Source organism: Lissotriton vulgaris, chromosome 1_1 (assembly GCF_964263255.1).
Source record: "Lissotriton vulgaris chromosome 1_1, aLisVul1.2, whole genome shotgun sequence".
In the NCBI taxonomy this organism is placed as follows: domain Eukaryota; kingdom Metazoa; phylum Chordata; class Amphibia; order Caudata; family Salamandridae; genus Lissotriton; species Lissotriton vulgaris.
In genome coordinates this window covers 397,624,132-397,647,826 of record NC_141685.1, presented here as the reverse complement: position 1 = coordinate 397,647,826, position 23,695 = coordinate 397,624,132, and the positions used below count along the sequence as shown (strand labels likewise).

The window sequence follows — 23,695 nt, the reverse complement described above, 5'->3', positions numbered from 1 at the left end:
GAGACTGCACTGGCTGCCCATTGCTAAAAGAATCACCTTTAAGGTGCTGACCCTGGCTTTTAAGGCCCTCCATTCAATCGGCCCAAAGTATATGGAGAAGCGCCTGGCTTTTTATGACCCGAGGAGGACGCTCCGGTCGGCCCTGTTGGCCAAAGCCGTCGTTCCCCCGGTTAAACTGGTCAGGATCGGAGGACGCTCCTTCCGTTAATGGGCCTCGCGCTGCTGGAATGAGCTTCCTGTCTCTTTAAGAAAGTCTAATAGTCTTCTTGCTTTCAGAAAGGAGCTGAAAACTTGGCTCTATTCTGCATGATCTCATTATTGGCCTTCTGTGTAGCTGCTGTGTTGTGTTCTCTTTAGTACATTTCTCTTTGCCAAAGCGCCGGGACACCCCTTGGGGTAGCCGTGCGCTATAAAAGAGACCCAAACATAACATAACATATGCAAATATGTGCATTCTGGGTCAGCGGAGTCGAGGAGTATCAGTTGCCAATGGTAGAAACTTGTTGGTGTCCCACAATTGGCAGATATTTGGCAAATGATGAGGACAGCTCCTCCATGCAAAAGACTGCTGCCTCTGTAATTGGTAATTTGTGTTCAATTGTGGCTTATGTCCCCAATACAAGTGCAGCTCAGTAGGGTCACGGTATTTTAGTTTTAGAAATGCATCATGCAGGGATCTCTCAAAACCATGAAATAAGGTCTTCTGAAGAGAGGTAAAGGCCTTGAAACACTAGTGTGAAAACATGCCTCATGAGATGAAAAGTGACTGCGCAAATATATGATGATGTTAAAGATGGACGTCAAAAACCAGAATGCACTCATGTCACACAGGTAACAAGTACTTGGTAAATGAAGACAATGCTGACAGAAGCTCTTGTGATTTCTGTCATTCGCCTGTGTGTGTACCTGCATAAAAATTTATGCCAGATTGTACTTGATTATTTTGCCTTGTGGAGACGAGGCAGTTGGGAGGGGGGTGGGGGGTGGGGTTCTGGTCAGGCAGAGCAGGGGATGCAAAGTCCCACTCTTTTTCCAAGGCCACACTCCTTTCTCTGTGCAACTACCAGGGGCATAGCTTGGTCAATATGATTGGGAGATGTGAGCTTCAGATTTCCCAACAATCAGGCTGGGATATCTTGTTAAAACACATCATCTGAGAAGCAGGACATGAGGGGGGCCTAAGGGGCAGTGGAAGAGAGAGGAGGGCGGATTGTTAGGGACACTTAAAACGACATTTTCAGCCTAATAAACATTTGTAATTCCTTCAAAAAAGAGACTGAGAGCGTGTATGTGTGTGTTTGTGTGTTGTTGTCAGTGTGGCATGTAAAAATCCCAGGTAAAATCTGACAGACTCTTCATTACCCCCGACTGAAAGCTCCTGTACCCAACTATTTACTACACAATGGGCCCGATTCACAGAATGAACTTAAGACTCAATCCTAAACTTACTACTATTTTGGTATTCACAGAATGCACTTACTACTTTTGGCATTCACAGAATGAACTTACTACTTTTGGTATTCACAGAAGTTAGGATTTTGTCTTAAGTCTGTCTTAAGTCTGTCTTAAGACAAACTTAAGACAAAATCCTAACTTTCGTGAATACCAAAAGTAGTAAGTTCATTCTGTGAATGCCAAAAGTAGTAAGTGCATTCTGTGAATACCAAAATAGTAGTAAGTTTACGATTGAGTCTTAAGTTCATTCTGTGAATCGGGCCCAATGCATTTTTAGGGGGGGTGTAACATCCCAAACACCCTACCACTTCCCCCATCCCCTGAAGCTACGCCCCTGATGACCACACAGTGAAAATTATCTTTGGGGTGGCAGGTCTGCTGCAATATCGTGAATATACAACATGAGGCAAAAACCTTCATCAGTGTGTACATTAAGGCCTTCTTCATGAAGATTTTAGGAGGCGGGTTAGTTCGATATTTGTGGTTACCCTGCTACCCACATATCACAATTAGGTGCTGTGCCGCTGTTTTACTCTAATAAATTTCGGCAGGTGAAAAATACCTGATAATTATAGCAACATGCAGATTTACGTACATTAAGCCCAAAATCTGCATGCCAGGCCTCTCTTTTGATAAAAAAAACTCCCAATTGAGAGTTATTTATATGATTGGATGAATTTCGACCTAGCAGAGTCAAATATTCGTAATGATATTCTTAGCCTCGTCTGCTCAATATTGAATTGACATTGAAATCTACTCTCCTGTAATTTCTATGTGTACTCATTGCAATTTGTGGTGTGCTTGTGAGCTGTCATATACTTAATTTCACCTTGGTTTACAAGATTTAGCATTGTTGTGTGCATCCAAGCTTCAAAGGATACACACTGCCGATACCAGGGGTTGCCAAATACTTGGGCTGCCCAGCCATGGTTACAACTCATGCCTCTTTCTTCCTCCACCCTACTCTTCTTGACATACATCTCTCTCTTTCAGGCTCTTTTTTAAATCCATGTCTCCCTCTATATACTTTTTTCTATCTTTCTCTTCCTCCTTCTTTCTCCCTTTCTTTCTCAATATCTCTTACGCTGGCTCAAACGCTGAAAATGAAAAATAAGTCTTTGTGCCTTAAAAATAAATGATGATTCCCCAACACTGGCAACCACTGCGCATATATAATCACAGGCACTGCCTCCAGTTGATGAACTATTCTCCTTCACCTGCCTATTCTTTGCATAATTTACTGCAGCATTTGTTGTTTAGGGTTCTGTCTAAATTGCATTATTAACTAATCACTGAAGCATGGGTCCTGAAATGAGAGATGTATTCAGTTTCTTTTCAGATTGTTAAAAAAGATCGTGAAGAATGCTTCAAAAAATTATAGAAACCTATTTTATATATTTTCAGACACGTTTCGAATATTCTGTCACATCTTGGAAGCCCCATGAAAACGTTAGGCACGACATCCCTGATGCCAAAAAACTGTCCGCAGTCGTCTCAAAGACAATCTCCACCTGGACAACAGTTTCAAGGAGTCTCAAACAAGACCTTCTCGCCGTTCGAAAACCCACCCGCACAGCAAGCCCCTCAAGGTGCAGTCTATCGTTCTTATGCAATTTTTAAGTATCCATTGAGTTGACTGTTCTTGTAGTGCACTGGTCAGTGATGTAAATAATGAAATTAAAAGTAATTCATGGGCCAACATAAAATGTATCAAAATTCTTTCAACTAGAGTGTGGTAAGAGGGCTTTCATTTTGTAACAGTATATGTCTACTTTGAAAGATGGTCAAATGTGAACTTTTATGGAAAGCCTTGGAGAAACAAGGAGCTGTAATACTAATTCTGATGGCGCAAATAGGTCTTTATACCCGATACACAGCTGAAGTAATATATGACTCCGCGGGCGAGTGAAGCAAAACGTTGCCAATTCAAAAAAGTGTAAGACAGGGCTGTGTACTGGTCCTTGTGTTTTTTAGGTCTCGCCTAGGCAGCTATTGCGCTGTTTCTTTGTGACTTGCTGGTTTCAGGTATAGACTTTAAGCTCTTCCCATTTTCCACCCATCTTTTCAATTGGCTCCTCTTACTGTCCTTTGTAAATGATGTGTGAATAAGCTTAGTAGTCGCTCCTTAGTACCTCCCTCCTTTTTTACCTCCCACTAGTACTGCCCCTTTTACTTGTATCCTTACACTCTATGTTTCATTTAGCAGTTGGTGAGCACTATTTAGTTAATGTCTTTCTGGCGCCGACACAACATGCTGCATGAGCGGCCTCCGCATAACCGGATCAAAATCACTTATCAAGCCAGTACAGTGTTTCATTGGAATATATTCCCCTTGACTACACAAAAAATATAACTTCAGTAGCCTTGATCATTTAGTAGCCTTTATCATTTTATGTATTTACTTTTGCACCAATCACCTCACACTGCGCTTTAACCTGTAAATATTTGAAGCTAAGGCGCGGCAAACATTCTCATTTGCAACACCAATAGCTGTAAATTTGACTAATGCAATGTAAATGCTTGAGTGGAATGAGTGGAAGCCGGTGTGTCAGAAGGCTTGACAAAGGAGTTTTGCATGCAGGGCAAATATAATACATATGAAAAAAACTCCCATGTTGACTTGTCACATCTGAAAAAGGGCCTCGCCAGACGGCCCCGTAGCTAGGACAGCTAATCCCCCACCCCCAGTTTCTGGGGGCATCTGTAACTGTAAGGAGGGTGGAGTTACCAGATGGTACCCTGGGGCTCCTCTGAGAAATGAAATGACGAATTACCAAGAGAATTAGTAGTTTTGATTCTACTTGCTTAGTTCGCATTTCACCCATGAAAAATCACCTGGGATTTTGTAATTCTGATTTGGTTAGAAGTTCCCATTCCCAGCAGATTAGGGATTACTAGGGGGACTTGTAATGAAGCAGTACATTTTCTAGAAGAAATTAGTTACCCGTGATATGTGCAATTTGTCTGTTGTTTGTTTTATATCTTTACAAAAAACTCTACAGCTACACATTCCCTATGGTTAGGTTTCAGGGGTTTATGTGTTAACTTGACTTAGACTCTACTGATTTATGTGATTAGATGAAAGATAATTCACTTTAAAAATAATATTTTTATTGATAATTTTGTGAAGCCGAAATAGGTATAAACATAATTGCTGCATATACATTTTGAAGATGCATTGCTTGGCAAGCAATGAGATCCAGTACCCCAGACATGCTCTTAATCACATGAAGTGTCTTGTGTAACTTCTAGTGCTTGAAATATCAGTCTCAAGGATCAGAAACTGAGGTCCTCTGGTATTTTCTTTATACATGTGTCTATTTGTCAATCTTGTAAAGTTCTATCCCTCCATCTCCGAACCTCTTCCTCCCTCGCTGAATTTCAGGGGCAGGCTCAAGACCTGGATGTACGAATAGCCCTGCCCCACGCAGCCCCAGGATACCTCCCAGGCTGATTAGTGCACTTTACAAATACTGATTGATGAAGTGTGTGTAAATGTTGCACTTGTATTTTACGACTTCATGACCAATTTGGACTACTAGGGGTCCATTTGGCCTGGATAAGTGGAATGAGTCGGTACATGATGTGAAAACATTCACTGGGCTTACTACTCAACTCCTGTGAGCAGGTTTTTCCAATTGTCATACTTGGTATCCTCTACACAAGATGTCACATGGACAGGTGGATGGGCAGGTTGGGAGGTCAAACTGAGTGGTGTCCAGTACCCCAATCAGGACTTACATTAGCCTGAGAGGTTGTAATTTGATGGATCATCTCCTCGTGATGGGGTTGTCCTATTCTTTTATACTATAAACAAAGAACATGCGTGACAATGCACTCATCAGGCTTTCTTCCTTATGTATTGTCTGTAGCACTCTAAGCACTTCTTTTAAGGGGCCCAGTGTGAACTATGTTTAGGCAACATAGATTGAACCAGAGATCTGGTGAGTTTTATTCACAGTCTCTCAGTAGAAATGGAAGCCCTTTAAAAAGTGTTCTATTTTAGATGGGAGCCTTATCCTGATGGCGTTAAGCAGAAGTCCCAATCACACAAGAGATTTTTTTTGTAAATAGGAACAAGCTTTATCTAGGAATTTAAGACAAGAAGAAAAAGTGCCCCTGGGTAATTTGTACCCCGCTTCTTACCTCCATGAGGCAGTTTGATATTAAGGAATGGTCTACAGATGCTTGTGTAGTTCCTTCAATAATATTCATGTTGGTGCAATCACAAAGGAGTACTCCCTCAAATGGAAGGTGGCGTAGACTCATGCAAATGAGGGAATACCTTGCTTTTGCACCCACTCCATACTACAGATGCAGGCGTGGAGACAAAGGAGCTGTCAGAAGGCACACTGAGTGTGCACCCTGTGGAGGTTGTGAATAGTCAGCGCACCACTCCAGGAAGACCTTTTGGAGGGCGGTAGACCAAGGAATCCCGAGGCATTCACCTGCAGACAGGGGTCCGTCATTCACAGCACCTGAATGCAGGGGGATATCTGACATCCTTGAAAGACAGGCTGGGTTGCCACTTGCAGTGCAAGATAGACGGGTGGCTTTAAACAGCTGGTGCACCTTTTACTAATGTGCAGTTCAGTGTGGTGGCAACAGTTTACGCATGCACTCGGAACAGCGCATCCACCTTTGTAGAATGCACTGTCCTAGTCTTCACCCGGTGCAGCCCGATAGAGCTATACTGAGGCCCAGCCTTGGAAAATGTGTCCTATTCATGATATAGAGCCAAGAGCAATTTTTTGTTTGCATTTTGTAGAATATTTTCAGGCAGAGAGAGTTGCCCTTCAGCCAGTGAAATATATGGACAAAACATTCAGATATGCGTCCAGGTTTCTTAGAGCACAGATTCCTCCCCTACTCGGAGAATAAAAGGGTGCCATCCATGTGACTTTGGGACTGGAGTTCATAGAGATAGATTGAATTGGTCTGAGTGTGCTGGTACCTAACCAACTGAGGCGTACCACTGGCTATTTTCATAGCAGAAGAGAGCTCACTATGGGGCAGATGTATCAAGAAACCATTTTGCACTTCTCTAATAGCGATTGTTAAGGAATCGCTATTTGAGAAGTGCAAAATGGTATGTATGTAGAATTTCGCTATTTTTTAGCGATTCCTTAAAATTCCTTAATTGCGATTAGCAAATTGCTAATCGCAATTAAGGAATAATTTTCCCATTCATTTCTATGGGCCAGGAGGCCCATAGGAATGATTGTGCAGTAAATCTCAAATTGCGAATTCGCAATTTGCTAATCGCAATTTGAGAATTATTTCAAGGGTGCAGGGGTGTCTCAAAGACACCCTGCTGCACCCCTCAAATCTACATGTGTGTGCATGTGGCACACATACATGCCCTATGGGCATGTATGAGTGTCACATGCCACCCTTACAAATGACAATTAGGGCATTTATGTAAAAAATCGCAATTTACCACCAACTACAAGTTGATGGTAAAATGCGATTTTTTTGCACTAATTCGCACCCCAAAAATGTGTCATACATATCATTTAAGGAATCGCAAAATTTGCGATTCCTTAAATGCTATGCAAAAGAAGGAATCGCAAATAATTGCGATTAAATAAATTGCGATTATTTCATACATGTGAAATATCGCAAAACGGCCGTTTGCGAGTCGCAAAGGCCGAAATTCTGCGATTTTCAGCCTTTGCGAGTCGCAAAAGCCTTGATACATCTGGCCCTATATCTCTAACATGTCGTCAAATTGTAAGGAGTGTGTCCAATCTAAAACAATGCTGGATATTACAAACCAATTCAAAATCACGCCTTACAGATCTACTGGGAAGTATGCTTCTAAGAGGTTTAGAGGAAATATTGCAGCTGGTGATCACTTGTTGAGTGTCAATAGAGAACATCTGCTACTTATTTTCCTCCTGCGCACCAAGAGATGGTTGTAGACAAACATGAGTTGACTCTTATAGTGGGAAGCTGTCGTGCTGCTTTTTGTTTTGGTATTTTTAGATGATTCCATGAGAAAGGTAGATTCCCGATTGGCCAGTACCTGGAGAGTTCTTCGTCATCTACAATATTTTCTTTGGATTTGGAGTGATTGAGGAGTGGCTGAGAGGTCCAGGAACCTCATCATGTCGGACAAAATCATGGTAATTTTTGTAGCATAGAAGTCTGTTGGCAGAATTAAGGCTTTCTTCATTCCTATTTCCTGCCACTTTCAGATCCTGATCATCGTTGACCGATACAAGTCCATGTTGGTTTGCAGGGAGGAGCTCTAGCGATGGTACTTCATTTTTGTTGATATCAGTTGAGCCCTTGTTGACCTTGGTTTCAAGGACAGTGCCCCTCCAGGTACTACTCAGGGCTTTGGATGAGTCAGCTGAAGGGTACCAGTCTGCCAGGAAGTCTAGGTCTGCAGTCCGGTTTGTATTCACTGCAGTTCTGACTCACATCACAGCCCCACCATCTTGCCTTCAACCTTGTATCCTGGAGCATGGCCTTTGGTTTGTGAGGTCCACTGCTGGTCCTCAACAAAAGGGGTCGTTTGTGCTAGCATTGTATGGGGCAGAACTACTGACTGTGTCACGGATACACACCCTTTTGCAAGTCATTATTTCGTAGTATATTTATCCAATGAGTTCAGCAATCGAATGAAGCCAAGTCTGCAATCCCAGACTGCACTGCTGTGGCAGTCGAGAACAAAGGGATAGTTAAGAACAGTGCTCATGTCATGAGGTCACGCGGTACCTCAAATTAAATAATGCTTTAAAATTGGGGACTAACTGATAGTTTGTAATAAGAGTTTGCTGTAGCAACCCAGCAGACGTGTAATTTGCTTTTTTTCAGTAATTGCTACACTCATGGCTGAAAGAAGCACGAGCTGCAAAGAAGTGCCCATTAAACACGGGAAAAATGAAAAAAGTCACACAAACGATTTATGTAAGGAAAAATTGGCTAATATAACTCAATGTTCAACATAATATTCAAGGAGGAAAGCTTTAGCAGTCCAACACTAGTGGCAGATTTATGCCATCCTACCCAGATGTACTGTTACATTCCTGTAATGAGCTAAGTAACCAAAAACCGCAATAGGACATTTTAGCAATTTGTTTCTATGGCAGAATTGACAGATTCAGTTATAAACCGGTCGCCTAAATATGTATATACTCGTATTTCACCGCGTAAGGTTAGGATTTCTGCCTTTTCTGGAACGTTGCATTGTAGAAACACGATCCGGTGCTTTCACTTTCAGGATAGGTTATATTGCTGAAAAGGTTTGAGAGGAAAGACAGACCAGCCAGACCTGGAGCGAGCGCGCCTCGGAGGGGTGTCCTCGTAATAAGCCTTGAAATGACATTGACACAATGAAGGCGCGCGGAGTCCCTGCAGGTGTTCAGCCACAGCCATTCAACCAGTCTGCTTCCTTTTAAATGCGAAAGTCGATACTGCTGCTCTACTGTTCACCACTGGAGCCTGAACGTCTCCCCCTTTCACCCTGCACTGCTTCTCTTTCACCCTGCACTGCATGGATCCCATGCTTCGCTCCCCCTTGCAAACTAAGCTGCTCCACCACAGCACTGCTGTCCCTTGCATCTTGCACTGCTCCTCTCTTGGAGCCCGTGCTTCTCTCTCCCTTGCAAACTAAGCTGCTCCCCAGTACTGCTGTCCCTTGGACCATGCACTTCTGCCCCTTGCACCATGCACTGCTCCTCTCTTGGAGCCCGTACTTCTCTCTCCCTTGCATCCTGCCCTGCACCCCAGTACTCCCTGGAGCCCTGCACTGCTGCCCCTTGCACCCTGCACTGCTCCTCTCTGGGAGCTCATGCGTCTCTCTCCCGTGCATCCTGCCCTGCTCCCCAGTACACCCGGTCTCTCCCTGGAGCCATGCACTTCTGCCCCTTGCACCATGCACTGCTCCTCTCTTGGAGCCCGTACGTCTCTCTCCCTTGCATCCTGCCCTGCACCCCAGTACTCCCTGGAGCCCTGCACTGCTGCCCCTTGCACCCTGCACTGCTCCTCTCTGGGAGCTCATGCGTCTCTCTCCCGTGCATCCTGCCCTGCTCCCCAGTACACCCGGTCTCTCCCTGGAGCCATGCACTGCTGTCCCTTGCATCTTGCACTGCTCCTCTCTTGGAGCCTGTGCGTCTCTCTCCCTTGCAAACTGAGCTGCTCCCTAGTACTGCTGCCCCTTGCACCATGCACTTCTGCCCCTTGCACCCTGCACTGCTCCTCTCTTGAAGCCCGTGCGTCTCTCTCCCATGCTTCCTGCCCTGCTCCCCAGTACACCCGGTCTCTCCTTGGAGCCATGCACTGCTGTCCCTTGCATCTTGCACTGCTCCTCTCTTGGAGCCTGTGCGTCTCTCTCCCTTGCAAACTGAGCTGCTCCCTAGTACTGCTGCCCCTTGCACCATGCACTTCTGCCCCTTGCACCCTGCACTGCTCCTCTCTTGAAGCCCGTGCGTCTCTCTCCCATGCTTCCTGCCCTGCTCCCCAGTACACCCGGTCTCTCCCTGGAGCCATGCACTGCTGTCCCTTGCATCTTGCACTGCTCCTCTCTTGGAGCCCGTGCGTCTCTCTCCCTTGCAAACTAAGCTGCTCCCTAGTACTGCTGCCCCTTGCACCATGCACTTCTGCCCCTTGCATCATGCACTGCTCCTCTCTTGGAGCCCGTACGTCTCTCTCCCGTGCATCCTGCCCTGCACCCCAGTACTCCCTGGAGCCCTGCACTGCTGCCCCTTGCACCCTGCACTGCTCCTCTCTGGGAGCTCATGCGTCTCTCTCCCGTGCATCCTGCCCTGCTCCCCAGTACACCCGGTCTCTCCCTGGAGCCATGCACTGCTGTCCCTTGCTTCTTGCACTGCTCCTCTCTTGGAGCCCGTGCGTCTCTCTCCCGTGCATCCTGCCCTGCTCTCCAGCACACCCGGTCTCTCCCTGGAGCCATGCACTGCTGCCCCTTGCACCCGGCACTGCTCCGCTCTGGAGCCCATGCGTCTCTCTCCGTGCATTCTGCCCGGCTCCCCAGTGATCCCTGTGCCTCCCTAGAGCCTTCACTGCTGCCCCTTGCCCTGCACTGCTCTTCTTTTGGATCCCATACATCTCTCTCCCTTGCATCCTAGGCTGTGCCCCAGTACACCCTGTCAAAAAAAAGAACATGGATTAAACCCAGATCTGTGACTGGAGGTGGTTGTTTCATTTGTTCAGCATGCTGTCCAACATCTGTTCTTTTTCTTTTGTCACTGTAATTGAAAAGGTATGCCCAGACGTGGATCCCGTGCTCACTGTTCACTGGATTCAAGCTAGCCTGGCTGATGAGAAGGTGATACCCCAAAACCGGTCACAGGATACTTGTTTCTGGTCCCGAGAGGACCTGGCCTGGCAGTTCCGGCTGGACTGTTCCCATGGGGAGCGGGGTCAAAGCTGATTTGCATATGGCTGGGTCAAAACTTGGGTGGGGGGGGGGGGGAGTGGTGGCGAGCAAAACACAAGGGGATTAAACCCAGATATGTGACTGGGGGTGAGGGTATGATTTGTTCAGCATTCCGTCCATCATCTCTTCTTTTTGCTTTTGAAAACCAGTGTAGTCAGAGTAAGGTGATATGCCTTGAAGAAGGAAATAAACCTTCGCCAGAGACTGACCTACATGGCTACAACTGCACACCCTTTCTGGTAGAATCGTTGGTGTCATACTCAGGCCTAACACCTCTCTGTCTAAACATAACAACAGGAGTCCACCAAACCTTTCAACAGCTGATCATACCAGCAAGCCCAGATTCTCCCCATGCACCACACACACTGCACTGCCCAAGGCTGCTGAATCATTGTCCCAGTAGGTATGTCCTCTGCAGGGGTGTTCTTCAGCACCTCTTTTTCACATAAGTTATGCTCTCCTGCTACCAAGGCAAACAAGGAGCACTTCTTGCAGAACTCTGGAACGGTACTCCTGCACAGCACTGTCTAGTCGTAGTAGTACTGTTGCAACACAGAATGGATAGCTGTGTCTAGAGATGGTCAACCACAGACCACACTCAGCACCAGCACCCTCTAGCCACCCAGGCCCATAGCCTCCTCTAGGTTGTCAGTGTTCAACAACAAGATTCAACGTAGCCCAATCTTTAAAAGTGTCAGTCCTGCAACTCTACCTAAGGTTTCTTCAGCAAGCACACTCCCCTCTAGAAATTTGGGAAACATCAGGGGACTGGCCCTACGAGTCCAGGAGAAGGTCTAGTGAAAGTTACAGGTACATGTTAGGAGCGGTCACATCCTCTAGGCTTTATGTCAGTGCTCAACAGTGTAAAAGGGGCACTTTCAATCGATAACCTTTAAGTATTGCCCGGCGTTAGTCGCCTCTCATACCACTCGATAATTATCAAACAAAGAGGCAGGCGCTGGAGACTGCAAGGCAGGAAACAGGGGTTTATTCCGTCGGAGCAGAACACATCAGATCAGACAACAAGGTATCATCTCGAGGTGCTCTAACTGCATCTCTAAGACCTGGCCTCTTATACACAGGTTTATGGCTTTTATTGCAGTTTATTACATGTGGCACATTCTTGTAAATACTTTGATGTACGGAAAGACATCCTCGGAATCCCTGCTTCAGGCCCGTTCCCACACATATCTACAGTAGAAGTCCCCACCCCGATCTCAGTAGGTGATGACTATCGCGCAGCTGGACATTCCGCCGGTTCCCGGAATGTGTGCGGTCGATCGGATCTCATGGGGTGGAGGCATTGATTAATCTTAGCTCCTTTGAATAGGGGTGAGTTTTTACAGTAGGAGCAATAAACTACATCTGCAGGACAAGGTGATGGCCTGGGATCAGTTCGGACAAACGGGAACAGAGGAAGGGGGTCTTCAAAATATTCATGGTCATGAAAAGGATGGAGGGAGGTGTTAGCCGGGTACCGGATGTGGTTCCGAGGCAGTGCCCGCTGAAGGGGTGGTTTATGGCCCAAGCATGTGAGTGCGGGGGCTGTCAGTGCGCGGGGATGCTTGCGAGGTCAGAGAGACGCGCTGGCGATTGGCAATGGGCAGAGAGGCTGCTGCTTATGCACACATATGAGCCTGGAAAAGGGACAAGATGGCGCCGATAACGTTTACGCTGCAACGTAGATTTTAACAGTCCTCCCTTTTCAACATATCTAGCCAGCTTGTCAATCTATATCTATCCCCATTATGTTACGGATTTCCACTTCGTATAAAGCTTTCATTCCCTCAGCTTCAAAGTCCAGAGTTTTAGGGCAGATACAGTTCGCAAAAAGTGAGCACAGAGGCGGCAAGCATTGAACACCCAGGCAGAATCCACATATTATCACAATCGGTATCAATATGATCATAAACAACCTCCACCCCCAGTCTTTCACGGTACTCCAAAACCAGCTCTCAAACGACCATCCTTCTTGTTCCTGGTGAACCTCTGAGGAGAGTCTGTGGAGATGTTCAATGGCCTTGTAGACTGAGGGCGAATTGTCCGGCACGTAGGTGCAGCAGCTAGATCCGATGATGCGGCATGCTTCTCCACGATCTGCTAGAACCACGTCTAGGACAAGGCGGTTCTGAAGAGCCGCCAGGCGGACCGCCTGAAGCTCGGCTGTGTTGTTCGTGAGGATGCCAGCTGTGATGTTCATAGTCGTTTCAACTGCCTGGGCCAGATGTCGGATGGCGCGGCTGTTTGCCATCGGGCCCCAAAATGGAACGAGTCCCTTTACTGCGTCTAGGAACTGCGCTCCAGTGGAGTCTGCTTGTTCAATGTCCTTTGCTCACTTTTGTTGGTGATGATTTGCTGGTGCCACATATGTCGGAGGAAGGACAAAGCGATGTAGCAGGTGCCTTCCCAGCCCCTTGGGAGCCAGGTGTAGGCTTAGGTTCCACAGACGAAGTACATATTCGGGGAGGCAACAAAAGAGGGTGGATCAGTTGTGTGCAAGATGTTGGTGATGAGGCAGGAGCTGTGACCCACTGGTTTTGTCCCATGACCTTCAATGCAGACAAGGCCTGAAACATTCACCACGGAGAGGGCCACAGTCAATGTGGTGGCAGTTCGCTTCCGGAGATAAGAGAAGGTGGGTCTGGCTGGATTGTTAAACACCTGCATTTCAATTCGTTCCTTTTCGGGGATGTTCATTTGAAAGGTGGTGTTGGATGTCAAAGGGCAAAAGGGAGCAGATGTTTTTCCAGTCTTGTTCAGCCAGAACTCATTGTAGAAGTGGGAAATGGTTTCACCAGACGTTGCATTGCCCTTGTAACTCTCTTGCAAGAATATCAGCCAGGCAAGGCAGGACCCATGAACGGAAAAAGGCGAGGGAATGAAAGGGATAGAATGTTTAGTTGCATGTGGCAGCAGCCCACAGATCCAGCAGTTCGTGGCATTGGTAGCAAGGTTATGTTGGTGCAGCAACTGCACGAATGAATTGTTCCAGAATTCCTTGCGTCTTTCTCGGAGCTGGGGTGAAAATGAAATGTGGTAATGTTCTTTCATAGTGGTAGGCTGTGCAGTAGTTAACAATGTCTTATGAGCGGGTGCGTTTTCTTCTACAATCCAGAAGGTGGCCATGAGGAGGAGGCAAAAGAGAAGGGCGATGAAAAGGGCAATAATCTTTGAGCTGTGTATTTTGTCAGTCTTTGGGTCTTTGTAGTGGATCTTCGGATGTCCGGTTGCTTTCATCATCTTCGTATCGGGCGCTTCCATCATCTTCAAGGGACTCGGTAGCTGGCAGAACCACAAACTTCGTTTAGCCTCTCTCCTGGTAGCCTTAGTAGTGTTAGGCTACGGTTCTGAGATTTTTTAACTTAGTCAGTGGTCTGCTTAGCCGAAGCTCCCTCCTTTCATCGCAGGTTATACCCTTCTTTGGATGGCACAGTGGGATCGGGAAACTTTGCCAGTTCGAGTGTCTCTGTATCAGGGTAACAGCTCAGGGATGGTCGGTCTTTGTTCAGGAGCTCTTCTTGGGTGGCGACGTCTTCAGAGCCGAGGGTATTTTCTTACAATGGTGCGCATGGAGCCAGTTCCGCTTCCCCTCCACTCGAAGAGCTTATCGAGTGATGATCAAGACTTGCCAGGGGCCCGTCCACCGGGGTTCCAGGCTCTTTCTACGCTGGACGTTCCGGAAGCATCGGGGATGGCCTGCAGCACCTGTTGATGGATAACAGACAGTGTTTTGGTCAGATTATACAGATAGTCAGACATTAGGACGTCCGGGACGTCGTGAATGGATGTCAGCTTTGGTGCGGACCAAACGCTCATAGGTCGGCCGAAGACGACCTCGTAGGGGGTCAAGTGGTGTTTGGTGGGGGTGGAACGCATTGATAGCAATGCCAGAGGGAGAGCGTCTGGACAGTTCAGTCATGTGGTAGCCACTATCTTCGCTAGTTTGAGTTTCAGTGTGGCATTGTGTCGTTCAACCAAACCTGCAGATTGGGGGTGGAAGACCGCATGAAACTTTTGTTTTACACCCAACCCCTTCACAATGAGTTGGATAACTTCGGCTACGAAGTGGGGGCCATTGCTACTCCACAAAATTCGACAAAGGCCGTAGCGAGGGAAGAATTTCTTCAGTAGTACTTTCACAGTGGCAATGGCAGTATTGTCTCGGGTTGGATAGGCTTCTACCCACTTGCTAAATGCGCATACGACTACAAGTACATATTTTAGACCTTGGCACCTTTCTAACTGGATGTAGTCCATCTGTAGGACTTCAAAGGGATGATCGGGGACCCCAAACCCTCCCCGGGGTACGACAGTTCCTTTCCCAGGATTGTGTTGCAGGCATATCAGACATTGTTGGACCAGACGCTTAGCTGAGTCTGTGATCTTGTCATTGTGCCAAACTTTGGAAACAAGTTCGGCCATAGGGGCAGATCCTATGTGTGCGGGGGAGTCTTTCAGTCCCACCTGTGCCCATTCAGTCAATTCGTGTGGTGAGCTGGCCATTTGAATGTCCCTAATAGTTTCCCTAGCGTCCTTCCATTTTTCTGCTTGTGGCCTGGTCACGTACATGTGTGTCATCATCCTTTTCTCGGCTGTGGTCCGGGCAGTGATGTCAGCCAGTGCATTTCCCTGTCCAATGATGTCCGTCACCTTTTTGTGTGCCTGGCAGTTGATTACCGCAAGCTGTTTGGGGAGGAGGACTGCTTCAGTGAGAGCGGAGACTGTTAAAAAGGGTTCCAAAGACAACCAGTAACCAAAGACCCCTTTTTGTTGCCCGGCGGTATCGCCTCTATGACCCACCAATGTTAATCAATGAAGAAGCAGGCGCTGGAGACTGGAAGGCAGGAAACGAGGATTTTATTCTCTCCGGAGGAGAACACATCAATTCAGACAGCAAGTATCGTCACGAGGTGCTCTAACCACATCTCTGAGGCCTGGCCTCTTATACTAGGGTTTATGACCTTTATTGCACATAACACATTCTCGCAACACGTTGATAGTTGAAAGAACGTCCTCAGAATCTCCCCTTCAGGCCCGTTCCCACATACATTTACAGTTGGATTCCCCACCCCGGTCACAACAGGTGATGGTTGCCGCACAGCAGGGCATTCCGCCGATTCACGGAATGCATGGGGTTGATCGGATCTCATAGGGTGGGGGCTTTGATCGGCTCGAGGGTCTTTTGATGGGGAGGGGAAGCTTCCTACTGTACGGGGTAATAAACAGTATCCGCAGGGCCAGGTGGCGGCCTGGGAACAAGGAAGACAAACGGGGACACAGGAAAAGGGGGTTTGCATCAAAAGGATCTGTGGCCATGAAAAGAATGAGGGGAGGTGTCGCGCTGGGAACAGGATGGGATTCTGTGTTGAAGCTGCGCTGAAGGGGGGTTTATGACCCGAGGCATGAGAGAGCGGAGGTTGCCAATGTGCGGGGGGGATGCTTGCGAGGTTAAGAGAGAGAGAGAGAGAGAGAGAGAGAGAGAGAGACGCGCTGGCTATCAGCGAGGGGCAGGGAGGCCATGGTGTTCAAAATGGCTGCCGCTTACGCGCACGAATGGGCGTGAAAAGGGGCAAGATGGCGCCGATAATGTTCACCAAGTTTGTATTTATTTTCCACAGTCCTCCCTTTAACATTTCCAAGACATCTTGCTGGCCTATTTCCTATCTACACCTATATGCAGCGATCATAAGTAAGGGAGAGGGGATTTAGGCAAAAGAACTGTACATAAACATCACATTATAAACATCATATTGAAAAATCTCGTCATCTAGTAGGCGGGTTCATCGTTAAGTTGGTTGCAGAAAAAGTCATCGTAATGCAATATCAGACTAGAAGTACGTAGCGAGGGCGTTGGGTACAGATCATAGATACTTATAGTCATTTGGAATAAGAACTGGTAAGTTATCATATAAGTAAGTCCTTTTTGTACTCGGCGGGAGCATAGTCAGTCCAATGGTGGTTGGGAGAGAAATGAGATATAATAAAAAATAAAAATCAGAGTTCTCAGTGTCTATGCCGTCTTCTGTTGGCACTGTTGAGCACCTGGATTACCTATCAACAGAAATGTTCATGTGGATTGAGTCGTTGGGGGTCTGCGGGGAGGGGTGCATTTGGTTTGGTTTTCGTCAGACCTCGTAGGAGAAATGCGTTACGATTTTGGAGCAGGTGCATTTTCTTCCGTAACCCAGTGCATAGTTAGTAGGAGGCAGAAAGGATGGTGATAAGAAAGTGCAATTTGTCTTTGAGTGGTGGGGTCTGTTTGTTTCTTGAGTCTTTGTGATGGGTATTTCCTGTTGCCTCCATCATCTTCTTATCTGGCGTTTCCATCATCTTCAAGGTGCTCGGTAGCGGGCAGAACCACAGACTTTGTTTATCTTTTCTTCGGGGGCGACCCTTGGTGGAGTTCTAGGTCACCGTTCTGGGATTTAACATAGTTCGTGGTCTACTTAGGCGGAGCTCCCTCCCTTCTGACGCAGGGAGTACTCTTCTCTGGGTAGCTTCAGTAGGATTTGGAGGAACTTGGGAGTTCGGGTGGAAAGGTGCGGGTGTGAACAGTCCTTATGGTAGGTCGGAGGAGGAGGGGATGGAGCAAGGCCAAGTCGGGAACAGATCAGGGGGACGGAGAGTTTGCGACAGGCGGGTCCGTAACCATGTTCAGAGAGCGGGGACTTTTTGGCACACGTTGATCATAGAGCAGGGGCTTCAGGTCAGCCCTTTCCTTAGCTTTGTCTGAAACAGTGCCCCGTCCTGCGACTCCTTACTGCTGTGGTCTCGCCTCGGCCTCCGTCGCTGATGTTCCACAATCCGCAGTCAGGCCGCGTGCTCCCACATCCGGTCTCTTTCTCCTCCGACAGTGATACCCTTAAATGAGTGTTGAAAAGACAGTCTTTAGAGATTTTGCAGAAGAAGGTAATTACATAAATCTATTTCTCTCCCAACACCAAGCAACTGGGGTAAGCACTCGCTACATTTGAGATTTTTGCGGCTAACGTATAAACAATTGATGATGGGTTTGCTGGATTCCTTACAACCTCCTTTTGTTGGCTAATTCTTTGGCGCTTTGATGATTATTACGTTCATTTGTAATAGGTACGAGGTCTGGTACTCATTTATTGCATACGTCTATTACAGTAGATGTCAGTTCTTCTGGTAAAGACCCATTTCCCTAGTACGAGTCTTGCAAGGCTAGGCTGGTCTTCAGGGGTTTGTATTTTACGAAAAAGTGCAACGTGCTATTCACCATAGTCTGATAGGCATCCTTCTGAGGGATGAACATAGGCTAAACGTCTCTTCATTACATCAAGACATCCTATTTTCAACAAGGTTTACTGCAACAAGTTCTTTCAAATTTCGATCTAATTTTAACTTTGCACACATCTTCCTAACTTTCTATATAAATTCTCGTAACCTGGTTACTACAAGAACTCGGGGGGGCTTGCGATAATTATTAAACTTATCCTTGGGGTGGGTGGGGTCTTATGGAAAGCAATTAGGAGCACAGCGAATTGGAGCAAGGGGCGTTTTTCAGGTTCTCGTTCAGGGCAGCTGATACCAAACTGGGGGCATTTTGGGAAGACGGGGGTGTCTCGATCATTTCTTACTGCTTGGGGTATGGAGACAATTTGGAGTGGGGATGGTCGCATTACCACAGACATATTTTATCATAGAAGCCACTGACAAATGGTTCCCTGAGTGTGGGTCAAATTTAGGGAACCTTAGTCGTCTTACCTGTCCCTTTCCTTTTGGCCAATTTAAATTTCATCCATATTTAGCAGAAAAGGAGAGGTAGTAACGTGGTACCGATACAATTTTATTTAGGACGAATTTGTGCAAATACTTGTGGTATTTGGGGCCAATCAGGAGGTGTACCAGGTTCGCCAATTAGGTGCCAGTCGCTAGGAAGAGGGAAAGTGTGGAGGGGTGGAAGAGTGAGAGAGAGAGAGAGAAAGAGAGAGAGAGAGAGAGAGAGAGAGAGAGAGAGAGAGAGAGAGAGAGAGAGACAGACAATAGGCCAAACAGTACACGTGTGACATGGAGAATGATCGTGTATTGTTTGGGCTATTCAGTGCGTTACCCAACGTTAGACGTTTTGGGTCTGTGTTAGGATGTAGGAAGCATGCAGTTTTGGGACAGAAGAGCATTAGATCAGGTACAAAAAAGGTCGTGCATTGGGTAGGGCGTCTTTTTGTGTCGTCTTGCAGCGTTAGTCCGTTTTCATGCATCGGGCGTGACGTGGCTCCAGATCCCTTACGATACTCTAATCGGGATTCTAATGTAACCTGCAGAGGGAAAAAAGGGGGGAAAGGGGGAGGTGGGGGGACAACATTCGAACACATCAAATGTACGGGCACGAAAGTCCTTTACTTACCGCATACTCATACTTATCTCTTCGGGATATAATCCTTAGGGTCTTGGTCTCTGAAGTTTAAGGGGGCGGGCAATGTGATAGGTGGTTCATGGGGAGGTTCGAGGATGGCATTAAGGATCGTGTGTAGGGAAACGCTAAAAAGATCAGAGGTGCCTAGCGTGGGGTACCCGGTTTTGTAGATGTATCCGGCCATCGGGATCCTTAAATCATTTCCTAAAGCTGTGATGTTCTAAGGCATATCAGTTCTTCGTTCAACCCTGTACCTGAGTACCTTCAACCACCATAACTTTATAGCATTTTATCAATCACACCGCTTTACTTTACCCATTCTCAGAAGTCGAGGTCCTTCTTCATACATTAGTTCCTGAGCTTAGTCGCATATTTTGGAGGCAACGTATCATACCTTTGATTCGATCATCAATCCAGGGCCGAACAACCATTTCTCAGATAACCTTAAAAAAAGGAGCAGAACGGTTGCGCACAGAAAAACCCTCCCACTGATTCCCACATTTACAAAAGTATGTGATGCCTATTCATAGTTTTGAAGACCTTTATTTGCATAATTATTCAGTACGTAAAATGTGAAGAGTGCAATCATATTTTGGCCGGACATGTCGACGATGGAAGCACATGCAGTAGGGGGTTATTTTGTGGCACAAGAACATGTTAAAAAGGGCCTAATTAATTATTTGCAAGTAACTAAAAACATTTCATTGCGTGACGAGGGAATCAGGGGCATTTCAGTTCATAAATGGAAACACAGTCAAGCTCATCGGAATCACATTTCCTAGATGTAAACCGTGGGTGTGCATCATAAGCGACGTTATGTACCAGTTACAATAAATATCAAAAATAAATCGTTCATTGAAATCAACATTTTTACGGAACCCCTTTCAAATGTTCGCCAAGTGAACCCTCCTCCCTTTTTCATCGAGTGCGCAATGGTTCGTATATATATCTTAGTACATCAAGTTTCATTAGCTAAGGAACACCACGAGGCATCCGTTAGTTCCTATTGATACCGGCGCCATTTTGGGCGAGGCCGGTTTAGTCCGGAAGTAGCATCAGGGGCAAAAATGTCCCCGACGATTGGCGGTTGGACCAGGGTCCCTTTCGGCAGTTCAAAAAAAACTGTGCTAACAGAGGTGCTGGCGATGTGGACCGTCAATCAAGAGAGGGAGGGGGTAGAGTCTTTCTTACCGGGTCATGTTGATGTTCAGCCGGAACTTACTCGAGTTCGTTAGCCCATAATGTTCCTGGGTGGTTCAGACGGAAGCTGATGCAGACACGAGAGCACCGCCATCTTGTTGCTGTGCCGTGGTTATTTCATATGAGATCAATGCAGCTGTTCCTCACCGGAAGCCTGAAGGGGCTGAGGGCCCTTGGGACTTTGGTAGAATCTTCAAAGTCGAGGGGACGTTTGTCGATGGTGGGGGCTTGCGCCCAGGTGGGCAAGCGCCCGAGTTGTAATTTCGGACAAAGTTTCTCCAGCGGCCTAGACCCGCCTTCCGAGGGCCCAGACGCCAATTTGAGACCCTGCAGCAGCCGCCCTTCGTCGTATCTATCAGGAGTGGAAGAAACTTCTTGTGGTGATGAAAGACAGAACATCATGCTGTTGGAGCAGGACATTTTGGTTCGGGGCGCCAGGGTGCAGCAGTGGAGCCTTCATCTGGGGAGGTGAGGGAGGCTCGTCTGTGCCGTCTCCCTCTCCCGGCGCATCCCACGCCGTCCCTTTGAATCAGGGGTGCACATGATGACCACCCTACACCCCTGATTCCGACTCTTGGGGGACCATTGTACGTCCGGTGCTCCGCAAGTATGCCCGTCGGACATTGTATGTCCTGTGCTGCGTAAATATACCAGTCGGGCGTTGTATGTCTTGTGCTGCGAAAATATACCAGTCGGGCATGATATGTCCTGTGCAGCGTAGGTATATGGCCGTCGCCCGGCTGGAGGACATCGGCGCCGGACCAGGGCAGGGAAGCCTCCTACCTGTGGAGGTGGGAGAGGCTCGTCCGCGTCGCCTCTCCCTCCCTGCCCACCCTGCATCCGCTTGATGGAGGAATTCGTGATGGCCGGACCAGGAGATACGAGGGAGGGGGTCATTTGCATCCGCCCCCTCCCTACTCGTGGCCCGGGGGACGCCATCCCTGGAAGGGTAGTATGGGAAGACCATTTCATTGCCTGCTTTGTGGAGTCTCCAGTACCTTCTCGCCGGCGATCTCTTTTGGCCCATGGCTGCTGGCAGGCCCCGCCCCACACGTGCTATGTGTTTCGGGTGGGCGGGACCATCGAACTGTTACATTTCGAGGACTTCCGGAGTGAGCATAATACGTTTTATATTTCTCCTATTAGTACAGTTTGTTTTAGAGAGTGTTCTACTAGTTATTCTATTTACCGTTGGTTGTGTGTTTTCTTTACCGTAATTAAATCCTAAGTTATATAATAGACGCTTGGCTTCCTTGAGTCCTTTCTCTAACGGAGGTTGTTTACACTGGCCTGTAATTGTGTTTGGTTTTCAGAGTGGGGGAGCAACAGAGAACAATCAGTCCCAGAACTCTAACATGTCGTTAAAATTGGTCTGACGAAATCTGTGCCATCGAGCATAATCAAACGGGGTGGTTCTGTCTGTCCTGTCTGCACTAGTCTGATTGGTTTTTATCTCGCGCCTTTTCCCTTTCTGTCGGCCTGTTCTTTCTGTCGACCCTCCGTTCTTACCTATGCTCTGCAGAGTCGGGCATTGGGCTTTCCAGTGCCCGAGGCATTTACAGAAAGCACATTGGTTCTGTTTTAAATCTATTCGTCCTGTGCGCAGTGTCGGGGGATTACCTTCGGGTCGTTGTGTCCCGGGGTTGACTTGTCGGCACACCCCTTTACACCGTTCTCTTTTCATGTCTACTCCTCGGGACTGTGCCATCGCTGGCCCTTCCCTTTGCCTACTAGACGTTTGGAGGGTTGTCCGTCGTGTCCCTTCACCTTTTCTAAATTCGTCGCCTTCCCTTCGTCGTGTGGCTTCTTTGCGCCACATACCGAGACTATCGAGCATAATAGGTGTTGTTTCATTCCTACGAAGGGCTATTTCTACCGTTTCTATTTTGTCAAGATCAAAGGATCCTCTCAGTGGCCACTGACTTTCTCGATCCTTTTTCGTATATTTATGCCACAGCTCACTATAGGCTATAGCGATTAATCCATGCTTCATGAACATGTCCTTATTAGGGGTGCCTTCCAGCGGAGCCGGATGGTTCATCTCTAATAAGCGGTCCGGGCTAAACAGGCTACTAACCAGTGGGGAGAAGACAGGCATGACGGATCACAATGGGATAATAGTCAGCACTACCTATCTTATCGCTGCGTGCAAAGACTAGACAGAATATTTCTATTCTACGTTGTTTGCACGTAGTGAATACCTCATGAACCAATCTTGAGCAATCAATGTTAGGTCAAAAATAAAAAATCAATATGGTCAATGGGGAGAATAAGTAGGCTCGCAAAGGTTCGCGTCACCTACCCTTTCACTATCTGCAAAGAGGGGACCTATTCTTCCCTGTTTGCAGACAGAGAATCTCCAGAAAACAATCTATAACAGTTAATCAATGGGGGGTGGGGGGCAATTGTTCAATGGGGGAGAAAGATAGGTCCGACGGGTGCGTACCTATCCTTCGCTGTTTATAAAGGGAGAGCCTGTTGTTTCTCCGTTTGCAGACAGTGAATCTCCAAATAAATTAACAAAAAGTAATACTAGTATTTTCTCAACAATTATCAATCACTTTCAATTATCTATCACTTTCGCAATTCGTCGTGTTTACACGACCTTACCCGGACCGCATGGACAGTTTCTTGTCTTCCGAATCCAGCGCCCGATCGTCCTCTTCTCTTCGTACTTCTCGTGGCACTCCTGATGGTTCCCAGTCAGGACCGCAGATCACTCGAGAGAGGTCTGTTCGGAACCAGTGAAGTTCGGATGATCGGCTGTCAGACGAGGGTCTATCGGACAGGGTACCTTCCGATCGTTGCAGTCGTTCACTCTGTCGTCAGGACCTCTCCCACTGGATCCACGAGTCGCTGATGGGCCCCACGTTTGGGACGCCAATTGTTAAAAAGGGTTCCAAAGACAACCAGTAACCAAAGACCCCTTTTTGTTGCCCGGCGGTATCGCCTCTATGACCCACCAATGTTAATCAATGAAGAAGCAGGCGCTGGAGACTGGAAGGCAGGAAACGAGGATTTTATTCTCTCCGGAGGAGAACACATCAATTCAGACAGCAAGTATCGTCACGAGGTGCTCTAACCACATCTCTGAGGCCTGGCCTCTTATACTAGGGTTTATGACCTTTATTGCACATAACACATTCTCGCAACACGTTGATAGTTGAAAGAACGTCCTCAGAATCTCCCCTTCAGGCCCGTTCCCACATACATTTACAGTTGGATTCCCCACCCCGGTCACAACAGGTGATGGTTGC

General features: G+C 47.2%; 1 protein-coding gene across 1 annotated transcript in view; it reads left to right on the top strand.

Moving 5' to 3' along the window:
- Positions 1-23,695, top strand: part of GLIS1 (GLIS family zinc finger 1) — a 1,492,284-nt gene that overhangs the window by 1,387,990 nt on the left and 80,599 nt on the right. The window contains exon 8 of the mRNA XM_086936198.1: positions 2,860-3,044. Coding sequence (XP_086792324.1) covers positions 2,860-3,044 — 185 coding nt within the window. The remainder of the gene's footprint in view (positions 1-2,859; positions 3,045-23,695) is intronic.